At 46.7% G+C, this 16893-nt stretch overlaps 1 protein-coding gene across 2 annotated transcripts; it reads right to left on the reverse strand.

The window, feature by feature from the left end:
* Positions 1 to 1533: 1533 nt before the first annotated feature.
* LOC129067834 (small integral membrane protein 10-like protein 2A) lies at positions 1534 to 13176 on the reverse strand. 2 transcript variants are annotated; one of them, XM_054570131.1, is made up of 2 exons: positions 12908 to 13043; positions 1534 to 3274 (listed from the first exon to the last, which is right to left on the reverse strand). In XM_054570131.1, exon 2 carries the CDS (start codon positions 3192 to 3194, stop codon positions 2415 to 2417), a length of 780 nt encoding a protein of 259 aa, XP_054426106.1. In that variant the 5' UTR covers positions 3195 to 3274; positions 12908 to 13043; the 3' UTR covers positions 1534 to 2414. The 2 variants fall into 2 exon arrangements, with proteins under 2 accessions (XP_054426106.1, XP_054426168.1); XM_054570193.1 differs by having other exon boundaries at positions 3130 to 3274; positions 12908 to 13176.
* Between the last annotated feature and the right edge of the window lie 3717 nt (positions 13177 to 16893).

Genomic DNA, 16893 nt, shown 5'->3' on the forward strand with positions numbered 1-16893 from the left:
AAGACACTCTTTTGGACCCAAAGTCGGGGCTCCGTGGATGCAGAGGTATGACTGGTGCATTGTGCTGTGCTATTTTATACGAGAGACGAGCATTCTCAGATTTGGGTACCTGCAGAGAAGGGGGTCCTAAAACTGGTCCCCGCGGATATGGAGGAACAACTGCAGTCATGTTTTGGGAGAATCAAGCTATACACAGACGTCTGACAGTGCCGGAGCCAGCACGCCTAAGCCCCTTGTTCTAGGATCAACTGTACAGTGGGTGGTCCATGTGAATTTTAGGACATACTGGGATTTACACCAAGCTCCAAAATACATGTCCTGCTTCCTATTTATAAAATCAATAGTCATCTAAGAATGAGCTATTTAAGTACAAGAGTTTAATTTTTTATTGTGTAAGCCTGCAATCTCGTAATTGCTTCAAGACCTCAACAGTAATTCTCTTAAAAAAAGAAATTATGATTTCCAAATGTAAATAACTAAGTCCAAGATTTTGTTTCTAAAATGATTGTGCTATTCAATCCTTAAGAGCAGGAATAGCATATAAAGGCAAAAAAGGAAATGCATGTAACTTAAGAACTTTTAAAACAAGCTTCCCATTATATTCATTGCCAGAATTAAACTAAAATACTTCAAATGAGTGATTCTTTTTATAATTCGACCATGAAACTTAATTTATCCAAAATATCTTATTTCTGTACTAATTGCCTCAAAAATAAAAATGTTTATCAAAGGCCTTATTTTGCAAAGTCATGAAACTTCACACATTTATCACCCCCCCCATCCACCCCAGAACTTGCCACCTACAGACAGTAACTGGACACAAGACCAAAGGGAAGAATTTCAGCAAAATATAGGTGTACTAAGGAATTAATGTGAAGAAAAAGTTATTGTGAATGTTTCCCCAAAACTGCTTTTAGGAAACACCTTATTCTAACATAACCACACAAAAAAACATTTCAGATTTATTAATTTAGCATTTGAGGCCAAATAGGAAATTCCTGTTTTTTCTTTACAATTGGTTGAAAATTTACATACTTACAATTTATAAAACAATGGCAATAAAATAGTTTGGGAGTCATGGAAAGTTCTTTCCCAAAGGAGCAGACTTAGTTTAAAACCAAAAGAGGAGGAGGCGGGGAGAAAGACTTGGTAAGAAAACGGTTCCCACTTTAAAACACTGAAGTGTGTCCTCATCTGGTTTCACAATCCATCAGTTACCCCAAACGGAGTGTCCCCGGGCCAGGACTTCAGTTGCTCAATCATGACGGTGTCCTTCTCGACAGGATGACAATCGCTTCTTCACAAGGACTCTCGCTTTGGGGCTCCACGAGCGGCACCCTGAGGGGCCACACAAGACACGGCCTCATTACAGCCCAGGAGAAGGCGAGAGCCGAGTTCCGACCTGGCTTTACGCTGTTTTTCAAGCTCTGCTTCTAGTCTCCTACTCAGCAACTACTCCCAGGCGTAAGTATTAGGAAAGCAGCATAAATGAAAAGACAAGGTGAACGAAGACTGTACACATAAAATAAGACATTTATTATGCTAAATGACAGGCTTTATTTTTCATTTTCCCAAAACACTAAAATAGTGCATGGCATCGTACTCTAGCACACAACATAAACCAATATATGCAGCCATAATCCTGAAAAGGGTTGTCTTACTTTGGGACTCCTTAAAAACTTACACTCTTAAGTGACCTTTATCAAAGTTACCGACAAACAACAAAAAAGGAGTTATCTCAGAAAAACCTTAGTGTAAGAGATACCTCAATTCCTAGAAATGGGAGTCTCGCGCTCACTTCTGTTTCAGGCAACACCGTTTGAGCAGGGTTTATTTTAAAGGTAAGTTCAATATTGCAACTTTCACCGTAGGGCCTCCATTAAAATTGCATTTCAAGTGGTAAGGAAGGAAGGTGAGAAATCAAATTTTGATGCAGACCAAAATTATTCCACAAAATGCAGAAATGGTAACAGCTCGTCATCAACTCAGCAAGGCTTAGAGCAAGTATAGAGGGGCTGGCACTTGCAAACACCCACTTTCATCAGATGATCAGACAACCTGGAGAGACAGCACCCAGCATGGCCGCCCTTCAGAATGTGTGCTGAAGGTCTATGAGGGGCTTTATGTTAACTCTTTATGGTCTAATCTCATATTTATGTAGGATATATTCATATTCTCCTGGAAATGGTCTCCCAATCCTGAATGTCTTTCAAAAGACATTCCTCAAAAACTTCCTTCCACATTGGCCAGCTCTCCATGAGGTTAAATTCGACTCCCTTGAAGTCTGCCTGGACTCACAAGCCAGAGCAGGAACGTCACTGCTGCACTGTCTGCATCAGACTTAATGGAAAAACTACCTTAAGACAACTTTTAAAATCAATCAATCAATCAACCTTTATTGTTCAGCTTGTACCTTAATTGTGGCGTAATGGCTTTGCTACTTGAAAAGCTCGCACAGCCAGAAGCCCCAGTGCTGTCTGCAGATCATTTGAGGTACTTCTCATGCTAGGGAGCATCTTCCCGTGTTCTCCTGTTCGCCCTGAAAGCGCGGGCTCTGAGCGGCCAGGGGACGCACACTCTGTCTCAGCGTCGTTCGAGGAAACGTGGGGATGCGCATGCAGCGGGGGCGACGACACAGGATGCGGGAGACACAGGTCTGGCTCCAAGCCTCTCATCTCAAGAAAAGCGCGTGGTTCACCCTCAGAAATCTCCGTTTCCGACCGCTTCTGATGGCATGGCAGCCCCGACCCCGCAGGCCCTCCTCCCCGGCACCGTCCCCTGTGGCCGCCAGTGGCCCTGGGCCCTCCTCCCAGCCAGTCCCTCACCAGGGCCTCCTCGACGCCACAGGACCCCCTGCCAACACACTCTTCTGCAGGAGCGGAGAACAGATCCACGGTCTTGCTCTGAGCCACTGTGGAAGCGCAATTCCTTCTTACTGATCCTTTCAAATACAGAAGCACTTTGATGCCGTTGTGACGCAAGAGGCTGGCCTTACTCAGATCGCCTTTCGTTGCCACTGATGGCGTCTCATTGTGTGGGTTTCCATGCAGATCAGCTGCAGGCTTCCTCGCCCAGGAAGGTGCACCGGACGGGCGAGGGCTCTCCTGTGTCCAAAGGCCGCACCGTAGCTTGTCCAAGTCCTCGCCCCGCGCTCCCGAGAGGCAGGAGCCCAGAGTCCCTCTCCCATCCCTCATGCTGTGTTCTCCGACGCAGTGAGCCCGCAGACACACCTGTGCTAGTCGGTGGACAATCTTCAGTGGATCTCAATATGGACCTGGAAAAGATAACCAAGTTATTCTTTCCCATAAAATATTTCACTCAAAAAGAAAAAGATAATCAAATTAAAGTGTTACAGTAAAGAGGTGTCTAGGAGAGTCACACAGAGCTATTTGATAACGAACATGAAGACGTATCTCTCAGCCTCTCATACAGAGCCCTACTTTTGAGAGAAAAGAGGATGACAACCTGCCAATTAAAGATGACAACAAAAAGAATGGTACTTTACTAATGTAGTTTCCTAAAATTACTTAAAAATAAGAAACATATTCTTAGGTTTGTATTTTTCACAGCAATGCAGTTATTTGCATAGGTTCAATAAAAATCTGTCCTCCCTTTAACCAGTATATAATTGGATGTTGCAGTTACGCAAACAAGGCCTTACCTGCAGTGTCCTACTTGAGAATGACTCTCAACGACCAGCCACGCATTAGGAATCGAGGCCGACTTTACTCATGAATCCAGGATTCACAAAGCCCCCCCAGGAAGGCCAGCCTGGGGGGCCCTGGCATACAAGATCCAGCCCTAGGCGGTCAGGAGCTCACTTGCTGGCAGGTCAGGAACCTCAGCAAATTTTGGAGCCTTGATAAGAGAAGATTTCAACTGAATTTATAGGCACTGCAAGTACAAATACGGTGAAGTGGAGGGCACTGTCCCCCACTCTCAGACCAGCGAATAATAGAAGCTTTTATACGCCCAACCTGAGATTTCACATGAAAACTTCTGGAGAGAAGTTGATTTGTGACCTCAGCGGCTGTTCAAGAGAAAATGCAAGGAGGCCCATCAGTTAACACTCTTGCTGCACTCGTTAACCCTAAAGAGACCAGCCTTTTCCTGTGACCAAGAATAACCTTTCTTTGACGTTACTGTGCTCCAAATGGGGATGATGTCAGGAATTACTGTGAAAGGTTTTGAAATGGACCAAAGGTGAGATTACCAGATGTGCTCTCCAGTGCATCCTTCGGGTTATCTAATTTCACAGGGCCCTGCACCTTAGTCTTTGAGCTGCTTTACAACAAAGTTGCAGAAATCTTAAAAGGAAGGCAAATGATTTCTTATCCAAAGAAATGAAAGTTAATTTCATCTGGAGGAATGCAACAGATTTATTGTCCTGTGGATATAAACCACTTTTATGCCTATTTGTAAATTCACTTGAGCACCCCTGAATATGTGCATGTATTTTGTCTAAATTCTCCTTTAAAGTCATTACAACATCTTACTGGTTCCCTTATTAACGGACAAGTTTAAAAAAGCTTTGATCCATGTTCCTTTAAAAAATAACCATAACCCCAGGATTTACTACTGTAAATGAAACATAAAGGGATACATATATCATGTTCCATAATGTTTCTAAGAAGCTACCACCCTAAGGAGTAGCCACCTCACCAAAGGACAGTAACCGTAATGGGGAGAAGGCAGCAGCTGGGGGCAGAGCGCTGCATCTGTCTCACCCCGCGCAGGGAGGCAGAGCCTACAGCCTGGCAGTGGAAGAGCAACTCCCCCCGCACCCCCCACACCCCCCGCACCGAGACAGAGGGCACCACTAGGAGCAGTGGCAGCTGAGCGTGGCTGGCAACGGGGACGGAGCGATGGAGCCACGGAGGCAGGAAGCTGCTATTCCTCTTAACCAACCTTGTCGAACTAGGATACTCTTTAAGCTATATGACTACACAAGAGTATGAAATTTTTTGGAACTGTAAAGAGAGTACACTGGGAAGAAAACAAAGCAAGTAAGTCTTATCAGAGGCTGGAGTAGAAAGCATGAGGGCTAAGGATGGAGAGCCAACCAGGGGCCGATGGCAAGGCACGGCCACTGGCACCAGGAGCCTGGACTCCATATGGCAACGGATGGAAAGACACAGGCGTTTCTAGCCCGGAAATGTCGCTAGGTTTGCCTTTAAGATCAGTCTGGCTGCAGTGTGGTGGCTAGACTGGGAAGGGCTACCATCAGGCCAGTGAAGAGGCTGTTCCAACGGTGCCAGAAAAAAGACAAGTGGGGCTGTCAGAGCAAAGGTGAGGGGGAAGTGTTTTCTTTAAGTCAGTGGCGACCACATGTAGAAGAGGGTGAAAGGACCCATAGGTTTCTTCGGACTCTCAATTCTGGGCGATGACCGTGTCACTGACGGAAAACGGGGAGGAATTCAGGCGGAGACACACAGAGCCTGCCTGGGGGACGCCGGTGAGCAGCGGGGTTCACAACAGCACATCTCGAGCAGCGGCAGCGCTGGCGGCTCAGCCGCAGCGGAGGCCCGCTCTGGGGCAGAGGCGCGGCGCACCGAGAGCGCGCAGACCCGCTGAGGTGCAGCGGGCCAGGACCTGCAAGGCCTGCAGGCCAGGTGGGCAGGAGCCCAGCAGGGCCACCTTCTCAGGGAGGAAGCCGCCCCCTGCACTGAGCGCTTCACAAGGAGGGGGTTAGATGTGTTTCCTGCGCAAACCCCTAGTTCCAGGTAAACTGCGAACACCTGCACATGATCTTCCAGCCCAGCAGCCGCCAAATGGGGTGACCCCACTTCAGGGAGCGTGGGAGAAAACATCAGAGCATCTTTGACTATTCCTCTCTCATCCTCCTTTTAACTTTTTCTATGTTTTATAACATATAAATATTCTGGTAGAGCAATACACATAGTTTATAAACATGTCTATGCCTGTATAAACAGGTATGTGTATATACACGTGTATGTAGATGCGTGTATACATGTGTGCATATATACATATATAGGTGAGGTGTGCTCAAAACATTTGCTGGTAAGTATATATGTATTATATACATATACATGTACACATATATACCTACATATATACATATACATCTATCAGGTGTGCTCAAAATTTTGCTAGCAGTGTGACCATTACTCTTATCTAACAACTGAAAAATATATTTGAGCAGTATAAAGCAATATACAAACATAGGGTGCAATCTTTTTAATTGAGATATAAATGACATAACATTATATTAGTTTTAAGTATACAACGTTCAATATCTATGTATTGCAAAATGATCAACTCAACATACACACCACACATTGTTATAATATTTTTTCTTGTGATAAGAACTTTTAAGAGGTGCAGTTCTTATAAGTGTGGATTCTGCTACAATTCAAAACAATACTTTCAAAATTTACTAAATTGAATACAATTAACTTCTCTTGACAGTCTCTCTCTCTCAAATTAACTTCCCAAACCATATCATTTTAAACCTAACATTTATTTTACTAATTTGAAATGTACTAAGAATGAACATTTTTCTAAAATGGAACCATTCCCAAATACACTTTTAATACATATTAATATAGGTTTTTAAAAAATCTTAAGAAAAACAGGCCATTTAATATGGGCCAACTCTCAGGAAAATTAGCTTGTAATTACTTTTATTAAGTCCTTGTACAAGGACGAGCACTATTCAGAAAGATGAAAATAGTCCAGAATTGTGTTAAAACATTTTAAATAAGGCAACGTTACTGGAATCAATAAAGTAATCACGTATTTAGTAATAATAGACTAAAGTTTTTTGCTAAAGATTGTCTGTTCTATTCTGTTCACAAAGAACTTCTGGGCAGTAAGAACAGTGGCCCTGAGCCCTCACCAGCCAGCCCTTCTGGCGACAGCCTGTGACACACACTTGCTCAGCGCTTGAGAGCCAGAGAGAACTTTCCTGCAACTTCCAAACATGTCACTACATTACACATACATTGGAACGTGATGCTGTACCAAGTAAAGTGTGCGCAGCTATATAATAAACTGTCCTCGGCCCCGACTAGGTCATCATCGCCCACTCCACTCCCATGTGAAGCCCACAGAACAGGCACGTAAAGTTATGGCACACAATCTCATCCACCAAACTGCGGCCACTAGAATGAATGAAGGGGTCTATTTTGAAGTTCAAGACAGTATGATTCAGGAAAAACACAGTGCAGGACTGGGCGCAGATTCCTGAACTAGTTCCCTCACCACCCCCCACCCCCCAAAATATAGCAAAGGTTCCACTAAAGCAGAGAGGCCAGAGGGGGTGATGTGCACAGAAAGCAAGACTGGGTGTGTCCAGTGAGATATGAGAAGTCACCTTCCACAAAAACCCCTGCCTGCCAGAGGCAGCTGCGTGACAACAGGCCTGACCCAGTTCGGCGGCTGCCACCCTCCTGCACTGCTGTCACCTTACCTTCCCTGACCTGAGCTATTACTGGCCTCAGGGACCTGCTGGTCTGGATACCACTGCTCCGTAAACTAAAAATATCCTGGCCGCGATGCCGACAGGCAGCCAGCAAGGCTGCTCCCAAAGGGCCCCGGGAGGAGACACGCTCACACGAGCAGGGGCTGCTCGGCCAGGTCGATGACAAGGGGTCTGGGGTGGGGTCTGCCTTAGCGTGGCTCCCGAACACACCGCAGGACACCTGGGCCTCCTCCAGTTTTCAGATGTCAACACTACGCACCTTGACACCCTTGTGCTCATGACTCAAATGACCGGTCCGAGGAAGTGGCTGAAACTAATTCCTCAGACTGCAGCCCAGCACAGGGGAGAAGCAGGAAGGACTCGGTGCCCTCTCCTGGAAGCTGAGTCACAGCCGCACGCAAGACCCACGGTACTGAGTTCTCCCGCTGATCATTCAGCAGGTTCCCATACACCTGCCCTTAAAGGGCCAGCCAGGCAGCTCTCATTAGCCACCTGCTTCCATCACCTGGGTGCCAAAGGCGCATTTGCTCACACGTGGAGGGCGGGGGGAGCCATGTCCCAGCTGGGGACCTCAGGCAATCCCCGCTCCTCACGATGCTGAGGGCGCAACGTCTCACAGCAGCTAGCATCTCTTCTGACCAGCGTCCCATGGGTATCCAATCAATGGCCACTATCACCGTCGTCATCATCATCATCAAGATGTTTTAAGGAACAAGTAACCAGAGGCTGCTAAAGGGTTCTGTCAAGCAGAGGACAGAGAAGCAATCACTGGACGATGTGGGAGTGGCCATGTTTTCATGGGTTTGCTGGTCATCTGTATTATATCTTCTCTGGAGAAATGTCTTTTCAAGTCCTTTGCTAATTTTTGGATTAAGCTGTGTTTATTATTGTAGGAGTTGTAAGAGTCCTTATATTCCTAGATATTACTCCTTATCAGATAAATGATTTGCGAATACCTTCTCCCATTCTGTGAAGTCGCCTTTTTCACTCTCTTGATACTGTCCTTTGACACCCAAATTTTTAAAATTTTGATCAAGTCTAAATTACCTACTTTTTTTTGTTGCCTGTGCTTTTGGCAAGATATCATTGCCAAATTCAATACCATGATTTTCCCATTTTCTTCTCTAAGATTTTTACAGTTTTGATTCTCAAGGTTAAGTCCCCGATCCACTTTGAGTTGATTCCTGTGCGTGCTGTAAGCTTAGGCCTGCTGTCACTCTTTTGCACGTGAAAGCAATTCCTTTTTAGCTGTCAGGTGGCGCTTGGCCTAAATGTCTGCATCCCTCCACAGCCATAGGGTGAACCATCAAAGACGGTGGCATTAGGTGTTAAGGCTTCTGCAGGTGCTTAGGTCATGAGAGTGGAGCCCTCAAGAACGGGATTAGTGCTCCCTATAAAAGAGACCCCGCCCCAGAACACCTAGTCCCTTCCACAACCTGCAGACGCAGTGAGAAGGTGCCGGCCGGAACAAGGAGGGTCCGCAGGAGGCCATGACCATGCTGGTGCCTCGGACTTCTCAGTCTCCTGAACTGTGAGAAACAAGTGTTTGCTTATGTTACCCGGGTCTATGGAGGTGAAGCAGCACTGGTTCTTCTCCACAGAGCACGTGAGAAGCCATACCCTGGCTCCTCTTGAGTTAGGGCGGCTCCCCGGTCCTGGAAGGCTCCCCCCCACCCCCAGGTACTGACAAGCATGCTTAGGATTTTTTTTTTAAATGAGACAATGCTAACATAGGTGGTTTTTTTTTAAACTTAGTTTCTTTACATTTGGCGGATATCTTTTAACCTGAGTACATGTAGCTCTAACTCATACATTTTAATATCTGCTTGCACTTTCAAGACTAAAAACTTGAGTCAAGGATAGCACAGCTCACCCACAGGGTCTTCTCTGTGCAAAGTGAAATACTCTTCTCACCCAGGCATCTCTAAGGCTAAAGCCTTCACCTCCTTTTTCGTTTCAGAGGCCACCTATGCCCCCCTCTGACTGCTGTATTAGCGGGCAACCAGCTTCCCCATCCCTACATGCCTCCCTGAAGTCTACCTGATGGCAATGAATAAACACAGTTTCCAGGCGATAGGTGAACCGACCCATGTGGAGCGATGGATTTCAAAAGTCATTCAGAAAAAGACTAGGGAAGAGCAGCTGGAAACGAGGGGAGGGAGGCGCCACCGCAAGGTTCTCGTTCTCGGGCCGGGGCAGCGCAGGGCAGTGGGGCTGGCGGTGATGTCATAGGAAGACAAGGACACCTGACAATTATCATCAACCTGCACAATGTCTTCTTTTCTCCAGCTGTTCTTTTTAGTCCTTCTCTTTGAGTAGTTATACAAATCTGGGTGAGCTGAGGCTAGGACACTTGATTCTTCCCACAGGCCACATAACCGAGAAGGTGTAGGCAGGGCTTGTTAAATCACAGGAGATTCTCAGTGCAATTTTCAACCTTGCTTTGACTACATCTAGTGGTTGGTACGGATGCCCATTTTTTATCACCATGTATTTCAGATTCTATATGAATAAGTAGGATGCTAACAGCTCTAGACTAAGGCAAGCTCACGAACAGTGCCTCCAAATCATAGCCCTTCTCAGTTTACAAAACCCTCTTCTCATTTAATCATCTTTCACACTAGATACCAACCTCCTTAAAATGTCCTGCTGCCCTACAAGTGACTTGGGGGTTCTAAGTAAACGTGCGGGAAACAGGGTCCTTCATCGCGGCACTCCTGCCGTGGAAAGGACGGGGACGGAGAGTTCTGACTAAAAGGAAGACGGTGAGACGGGGCCTTTGAGCAGGTTCTCTCCTCTGTTGCACTTCCCTTTACCAGAAGTCAGAATTATTACACCCTCAAATCAGGTGTGTTAGTGATTTCCACAAATGAACAGAAACTCTAAACCTGCAGGGGACCTTACAGCAGCAGGTGTAAATATCCGCAGTAAACAAGTGACAGCCCTCTCCCACCCCGTACCCCTCAGCATGTGAATGGCAGCTGCTGCGCTTCATCAAACCCAAGGGCGAACCTAAAATCCCCATGCAGTTCTGACAGCTCTTCCCGAGGTCCCTGGTGACCACTTTGCCTGCGCCCCTCTCCCACTCACCCCTGACCAGACTACGAAGGCCCACGTTTGACTCCCAGAGCATTTCAGCTCCATGAATCACTAAAGCTGTGCTGCACCTGGACAATTACATGGCACCAAGTCTATTAGATCATCTCTCCTGGGCTGCTGGGACAGGTGCACCGAGCTCTCCTGACTGCCCGCACCGCTATCGTAGAGTCAATTTCCTCCTCTTCAAAATGCACTTAGCCTCAAGCATCGCAGCATAGGTTCCTAGTTATGAAATTTGTATTTGAATAACCTTTGCAGAGATTATCTCAATGCCCTAGAACAGTGAGAGATTTGGAATCCTCTATTCCTTATTGCACATGAAACAAACAAGCCTTGACTCTTCTGGCAATGAAGAGAGCAGGTGCAAAGTCACATTGATATGGTGATCACAAAGCTCCTGAGACGCGAGCTGATGTGGGAGAAGGTACCAGCCCTCAAAGACCAGCGCAGAGCGCTCAAGGTGCGAAAACCCACATGTGCAAGTGCCCGGTGGCAGGAAGGGGCCTGGCGCATGCAGACAGCAGACAGGAAACTGTGAGAAAGAAAGAATAGTGCACAAGAAACAAGATGCACGAGAGTCTAAAAAAATGAACAGTCAGAGCTGCAGCGTAAAACAGGTAAACTGCATTCTGTGTACAAAAGGAAGTTCCGTTTTGTTTGCATGTGAAGAATGACATGATCTTCTGCCTGGTGGAAACAGACGGGAGGCTACTACAATCGTCCAGTGGGTGAGTATGGTGGCCTGGACGGCAGCGGGCGGGGGGGTAACAAAAGTATTGCATAAGTGGACATATGAGAAAGGTGACTTTTTTAAATGGTACAAAACTAATATTCAACGTTATGGACTAAGTTTTCTTTTACAATCATTCATGCAATTTTGTAAGTAGCTGCAAATTATTAATGTAACTCTAGAACGAGAGTTTCCAAAGTGCGAGCTTGGGGGCTAGATATAGCCTGCAGACACATTTTGTTCTGCCCACAAAGGCTTTCCTTTAATTCATTAATTTGGTATCTAAAAAGCAGGATTTCCAATTTCCCTTGGAAATGGCTTGATGTAGCAAACAACAGCTGGCTAGTGACAACTGGCTGGAGCACAGGCCCTGTTTTTCCCCACTGCCCACATCCAGCACCCTTGACCCATTCATACCACCTGCTGGCAAGATATGCGCGTCTTCCCCTCTTCTAGTCTGCGACCACCTACGGACGCCACAAGCCCTTGCTCACATAGAAATATCTCGATTTGGACCTTGAAATGGATAGGTAGGTTCATCCCATTTCACCTGAACACAATTTTAATCAACAGCCGGTTTCAAGTTTTATGTGGCCTACCATCACTATGACAGGCACCCAAAACCTGAAGGTCCAGGCACAGGGACAGTGCCATTCTGATACAAGCAAACCAGAAGGGGGAAATAAAAGGACGACACTGGCTTGTTCTCACCACGGCCTGGTCCTACTGCTCGGGCTTCCTCATTCTGCTCACCAGGGAGCCATGCGCGTACTGTCAGACTGCGAAATCCAGGGGACTGGGGCCTGTCCCCCGTCCATCACAGGGCCTGTGCCCAGCCCCAGCGGCCACTCCAGGAGAGGTAAACAGAATCCAAGAGCAGGCTGCACTTGGTCCTGAATGACTCACTTGAAAAGAGTAATTCTCAATCTGACAACTTCCCATTCCACTAGAAAAAAGCGTTTCTAATTCAAAGGATATAGAAATGTCAGCCATTTATAACAAAGGTGATCTCCAGGGAGCTGGTGTGTGTGTGTGTGTGTCCACAACTTCACAGCTGACTTGTTTCTAGCCTCTGAACCTTCTGCGTCTGTCCCTACCTATTCCACCTCCTTTTCCCTCCCAGCGCACCTCCACTGCGGCCAGAATAAATAAGTCATCTATCAGAGCATTAGTTAATTCATTAATCCATTTTAAATTTCAAAAACACTATCTTTCGACGCTTCGTAACGTCTGGGAACTAGAAAAGCCAACCATAAAGCCACCACGCCCCGAGGCCCAATTTGCAATTTTCCGGGCAACGTTTCCCCTTCGGGGCCAGGGCCTTTGCTGCCCGTGCCAACAGCACCCACCCGCCCCTCGGCGGACCCGCGCCCAGCAGCAGGCCCTCAGCCCAGGAGAGCCACGGCCAGCTCCCCACCCCGGCCTTGTTTGCAGAACGAAGATAACAATAACCTCGGCGGGTTTTCCTCCCGTGGGGCTCCCAACGCACGAGGCTGGGCAAACACCCAGCATCCAGCTTCGCGGCTCGTGACAGCATCTTCAGCGCCCTGGGCGAGGTGGGCCGGGCCGCGCTGGGCGGACCTGCGTTCGGGGAGCCTGTGGGGAGAGGGACCGGGAGGGCGCGGCTCACCCACCTGCAGGCGGACGTTGAGCATCATGGAAGCCACGATATACAGGTACGGGAAGTTGATACGCAGCCGCCAGGCCAGGTCAAAGAAGATGAGCAGCGTGCGGGTCAGCCCCTTGCAGAAGACCCCATAGGAGCGGGCGGCGGCCGAGCGCGAGAGCCGGACAGCCAGGCCCGACAGAGCCGCCGCCATATAGACCCGCGCCCGCCGCCCGCCCGCCGCGCACCGACCGGCCGCGGACTCGAGCCGCCCGGCGCTCTGAAGCCCGCCCGCCCGCTCTCTTATAGGCCCCGCGTCGCCCCTGGGCCTCCGCCCCGGCCGCTGGCCCGCGCTCGGCGCGCTGAGGGAGCGAAGGAGGCGGCGGCGAGGCCAGCGGGCGGGCGGGCCGCGGGGAGGGGAGTCCGCGCGTCACGCGGTGGGAAGCACCTCCGAGAGACACCGCCCGCTCCCGGTCCGGCCACCCGGCCTGACGTCACAATGCCCGCGCCGCGCCGCGCCTGCGTGCCCTGGCCCCGCCCCTAGGCCGCGCCCCGGCCCGCCCCCCGGGCACCTTCCCGCAGGTGAGACGCGCATGCGTGCGCGGTGGCTTGGGAGGACGGCTGATGTGCTGTCTACGGCTGCCCCCTAATGGTCAAAAAGAATAAAAACGGATGGAGGCGAGAAACGGTGAATTGGAATTGCTGAGGCACACAGCTCTGGAAATTCACTTAATGCGCGTAGACTTAAACAATTATTACAATAGTAAATTTTATGTTATATATGTCTTACCACAATTATAAACATCAAACAAAGAGAGATTTCTTGGGAACAACGGACACAACATTCATCCCCCCAGATTGCTCGTGGTTCGAGCCATTCTTGTTCAGTGTCGTCTTATATAAAGTTTACTCTTTTAATAATTATGATATTAATGAAAGCCTCTGTTATGAAAAGTAAAAATATTGAAACTTCCAAAACGTCTTGTGTTCTGGGTCTTTTGGGAGGTTTTTACGTTCCTACTGAAGCATGTAGGTTTCTACCGAAGGTTTGGGTGGTGGGGAGGTAGGTATCTTTCTTGGAGGTTCAGACAAAGTATATCATGTGAATACTTCTGCCCACCAATAAGGAAGTCTTAGAATTTGGTACAGGTGGGACAAAAGGGTTTTACTGATGAAATGAAAAGCAAATCTTAAGTCCTTTAAGAAAACAATAGTGTGAAAATGGATTTAAATGTAAAAATCCTTTGCCACAGAAGATTTGCAATAATAATTTTTAAAAGTCGTTTTAAAATTCTCTACCCTAAAATGAATTCAAAATCTTTTTTTTAGATATCTTCGTTTTACTGCTCTATAATCCAAAGATGACAAATCACAGAGGACATTTCTAGTACTGTCATTGTGAAAATTATTTAGGACTATCGTTTTTCTTTAAATGTCTACTGTATAAAACAACTGTTCTCTTTGATGCTCAATTTATTTATTTACTATCCATTGTGTTTTGGGCCAAAACCATTTTAAATAAATATTTCAGAGTTTTTAGCCTTGCACTTGTTTATTATTAGTATTATCATTATTATTGAAGTAATATTTTTCAAAGTATTTGCACAAACCTTTAGTTTCCCTTGTTTTTCAGCATTGTGTTTTGCCACATGCATGGTTGATGCTGAGAAGCTCACATCCCTTTTCTTGGGAGCTACTTTTGCCTTTCAGTGCACAGGGCTGTCTTTGAGGACTGCAGAGCACATACTGCTGAATTATTTACTGTTTTTTCAAGCTCCCCTTTCCATAAAGCAAAATGAACATTTCTTTATAAATGTTTAGGAAACTAATTGAAACACTTTAAAGCCTAGAGTCTTTGAGGTAAAGTTTGCCCAAGTCCATCTAACCCTGCGTAAACAGGTTTGGAGATCAGCTAAATTTACCCTTGAAGGCTGTAAGGCTGTAAAGACTTTCAGTGGTGGAGAACTGGCAGTCCTATTTGTTAGAATTATGTGGGAAGACCAGAAGCTGTGGTGATGTGAGATACATATGTGTTGTGTGTCTTCCCCGCCTGCTCGTTTCTTTGTCTCTAAATGCTATTGAGGCCCACGAGGCATTTTCAACAAGCCATGTAAGTGCCATAAACAACGGCTCACAAAATTACCACAAAACTAAACTGAGCAAGGTAAGAAGCCTGTTGTAATTAGACAGAAGGAGAGGTCAAAGAGAACACAGAGACGGTAACAAGATTTGAGGCTTCATACCTCTCGAGGTGAACTAGTTCCACACTATAAAGTAGGCTGGTGAATCAGTCTAGCCTCCTGACTTAACATTTAACTCAGCCTCAATTTCCTGGCATTCTGGGAAGACATTCTGTTAATGATAATTTGAGGAACTAACAGACAGAACTAATTATAAGTCGGTGTGTAAAGTATTTTCATAGTGACACAAAGGACTAGGAGAGCAGGGAGAAGAGAGGCTGAGGCAAGTGGGACAAGTTATTAACCCTTGATCAACAGGATCCAGGTGATTCGCCTGCAATCATCCCTCCTGCCATCAGAGCAGCAAAATAAAGAAGTAGATCGGTAGGTAGGTAGGTAGGTAGATAAAATATTTTTTCCTTTCAGGTTAACCTGGTAAGAAAAACACTAGGAAGTCAGTTTCCAGGTTCAGCAACTTCTCAGTGCCTGTGACATGGTTCTTTAAAACAAGGATAAGGACCCCAGCCTACAGAGTTTTTGTGAGAAATAAACAAGCACAAGTGTGTCCAGCATCCAGCACAGTCCTAGGTGGGCAGAGGACACCCAGGACGTGGTCACTATTTTCCTACTCGGAGCCCTGAGTCCTTAGAATGCAAGTACAGTGGATCCATTAATTATCATTCTAATGAATCCTATTTAACTATGGACCACAGGCAGCCCTTAGTGCATTAGTGAATCTAAGCAGTGATCGCTGATGACTGCTAACAACACAAAAAGAAACAACTAGGCGTGTAACTCCCGATGAAATATAATTGGGGAAAAAAATCGAACCTGAATCTATCAAGCCTCTAGATCCAATTACCAGAGGAACATATTGAACATCCACAGTGATGCAGCTATAGCAAAATCAAGACTGTGACACACACACACACACACACACACACACACACACACACACACACACAGAAACAAACCAAAAAACAACTTAAAGAGAGTGAACAGGAACTGATAAATTGAAAGAGATTTGAAACATTTATCCATCAAATCCAATGCCTGGACTTAATTTTAAAAAAAGTCAACTTTGAAAAAGGGGCTTGGAAATTGGTCATTCCACATGACCCTTTGCTATTGATTGTTGTTTTGCATACCTTTACACTTAGGAGTCATTTATTACCTGGTAATAGATAAAGGTTTAAGATGATACCAGAATCCCTACCTGGGCAGGACTATCGAGGGCTCAGACCTTTTAGCAATGAGGTTTTGAGCAAAGAAACTAATTTTGGTGCTGGCCAGAGGCCAGGGGACGTTGGAGAGGGTAGTGAAAGGGGGAAGCGAGGAATGGCGGCCACAGGCTTGTGACTGAGGAAACGGGGGTGTAGCTGGTGTCCACCTGCATTTCCTTGCTTGCTATATCGCCTTATTGTTATTTAAAATCTTTTAGGTCGTTTTTCTTCTCCTTTTCCTCATTATTATACAGTGTTTAAGAGGAGTTGGTGCCAGTTAAACTTCTGTTTGGACCACAGGCGGCAAACTTTGAGATGGGACTGAAGGAAGAGGTCCTGGACTTGGAGCCATGGAGGCACCTGGACCTGACTCTGTGTTTCTCTCCTGCGGACGGGTGCGTGTGTTCTTGGTTGAATGTGAGATTGCCATGGTTACATCATGACGGGTGAGAACATTTAAAAATATCAAAGGCAAGCTCTCTCTCCCCAGGACTGCAACTGTGCCTTTCCCTTCTCCCTCTTCTCCCCCACAGGGATGCATCTCCTCAACTCTAAGGGACCCCACAGACTTGCAGCCAAGGGAGCAGTGGGCAGTGGCAGCTCATCCTGGG

This window comes from Pteronotus mesoamericanus, unplaced genomic scaffold (genome assembly GCF_021234165.1).
Source record: "Pteronotus mesoamericanus isolate MK-2021 breed Mesoamerican mustached bat unplaced genomic scaffold, CSHL_Meso_final contig_1, whole genome shotgun sequence".
NCBI lineage: Eukaryota > Metazoa > Chordata > Mammalia > Chiroptera > Mormoopidae > Pteronotus > Pteronotus mesoamericanus.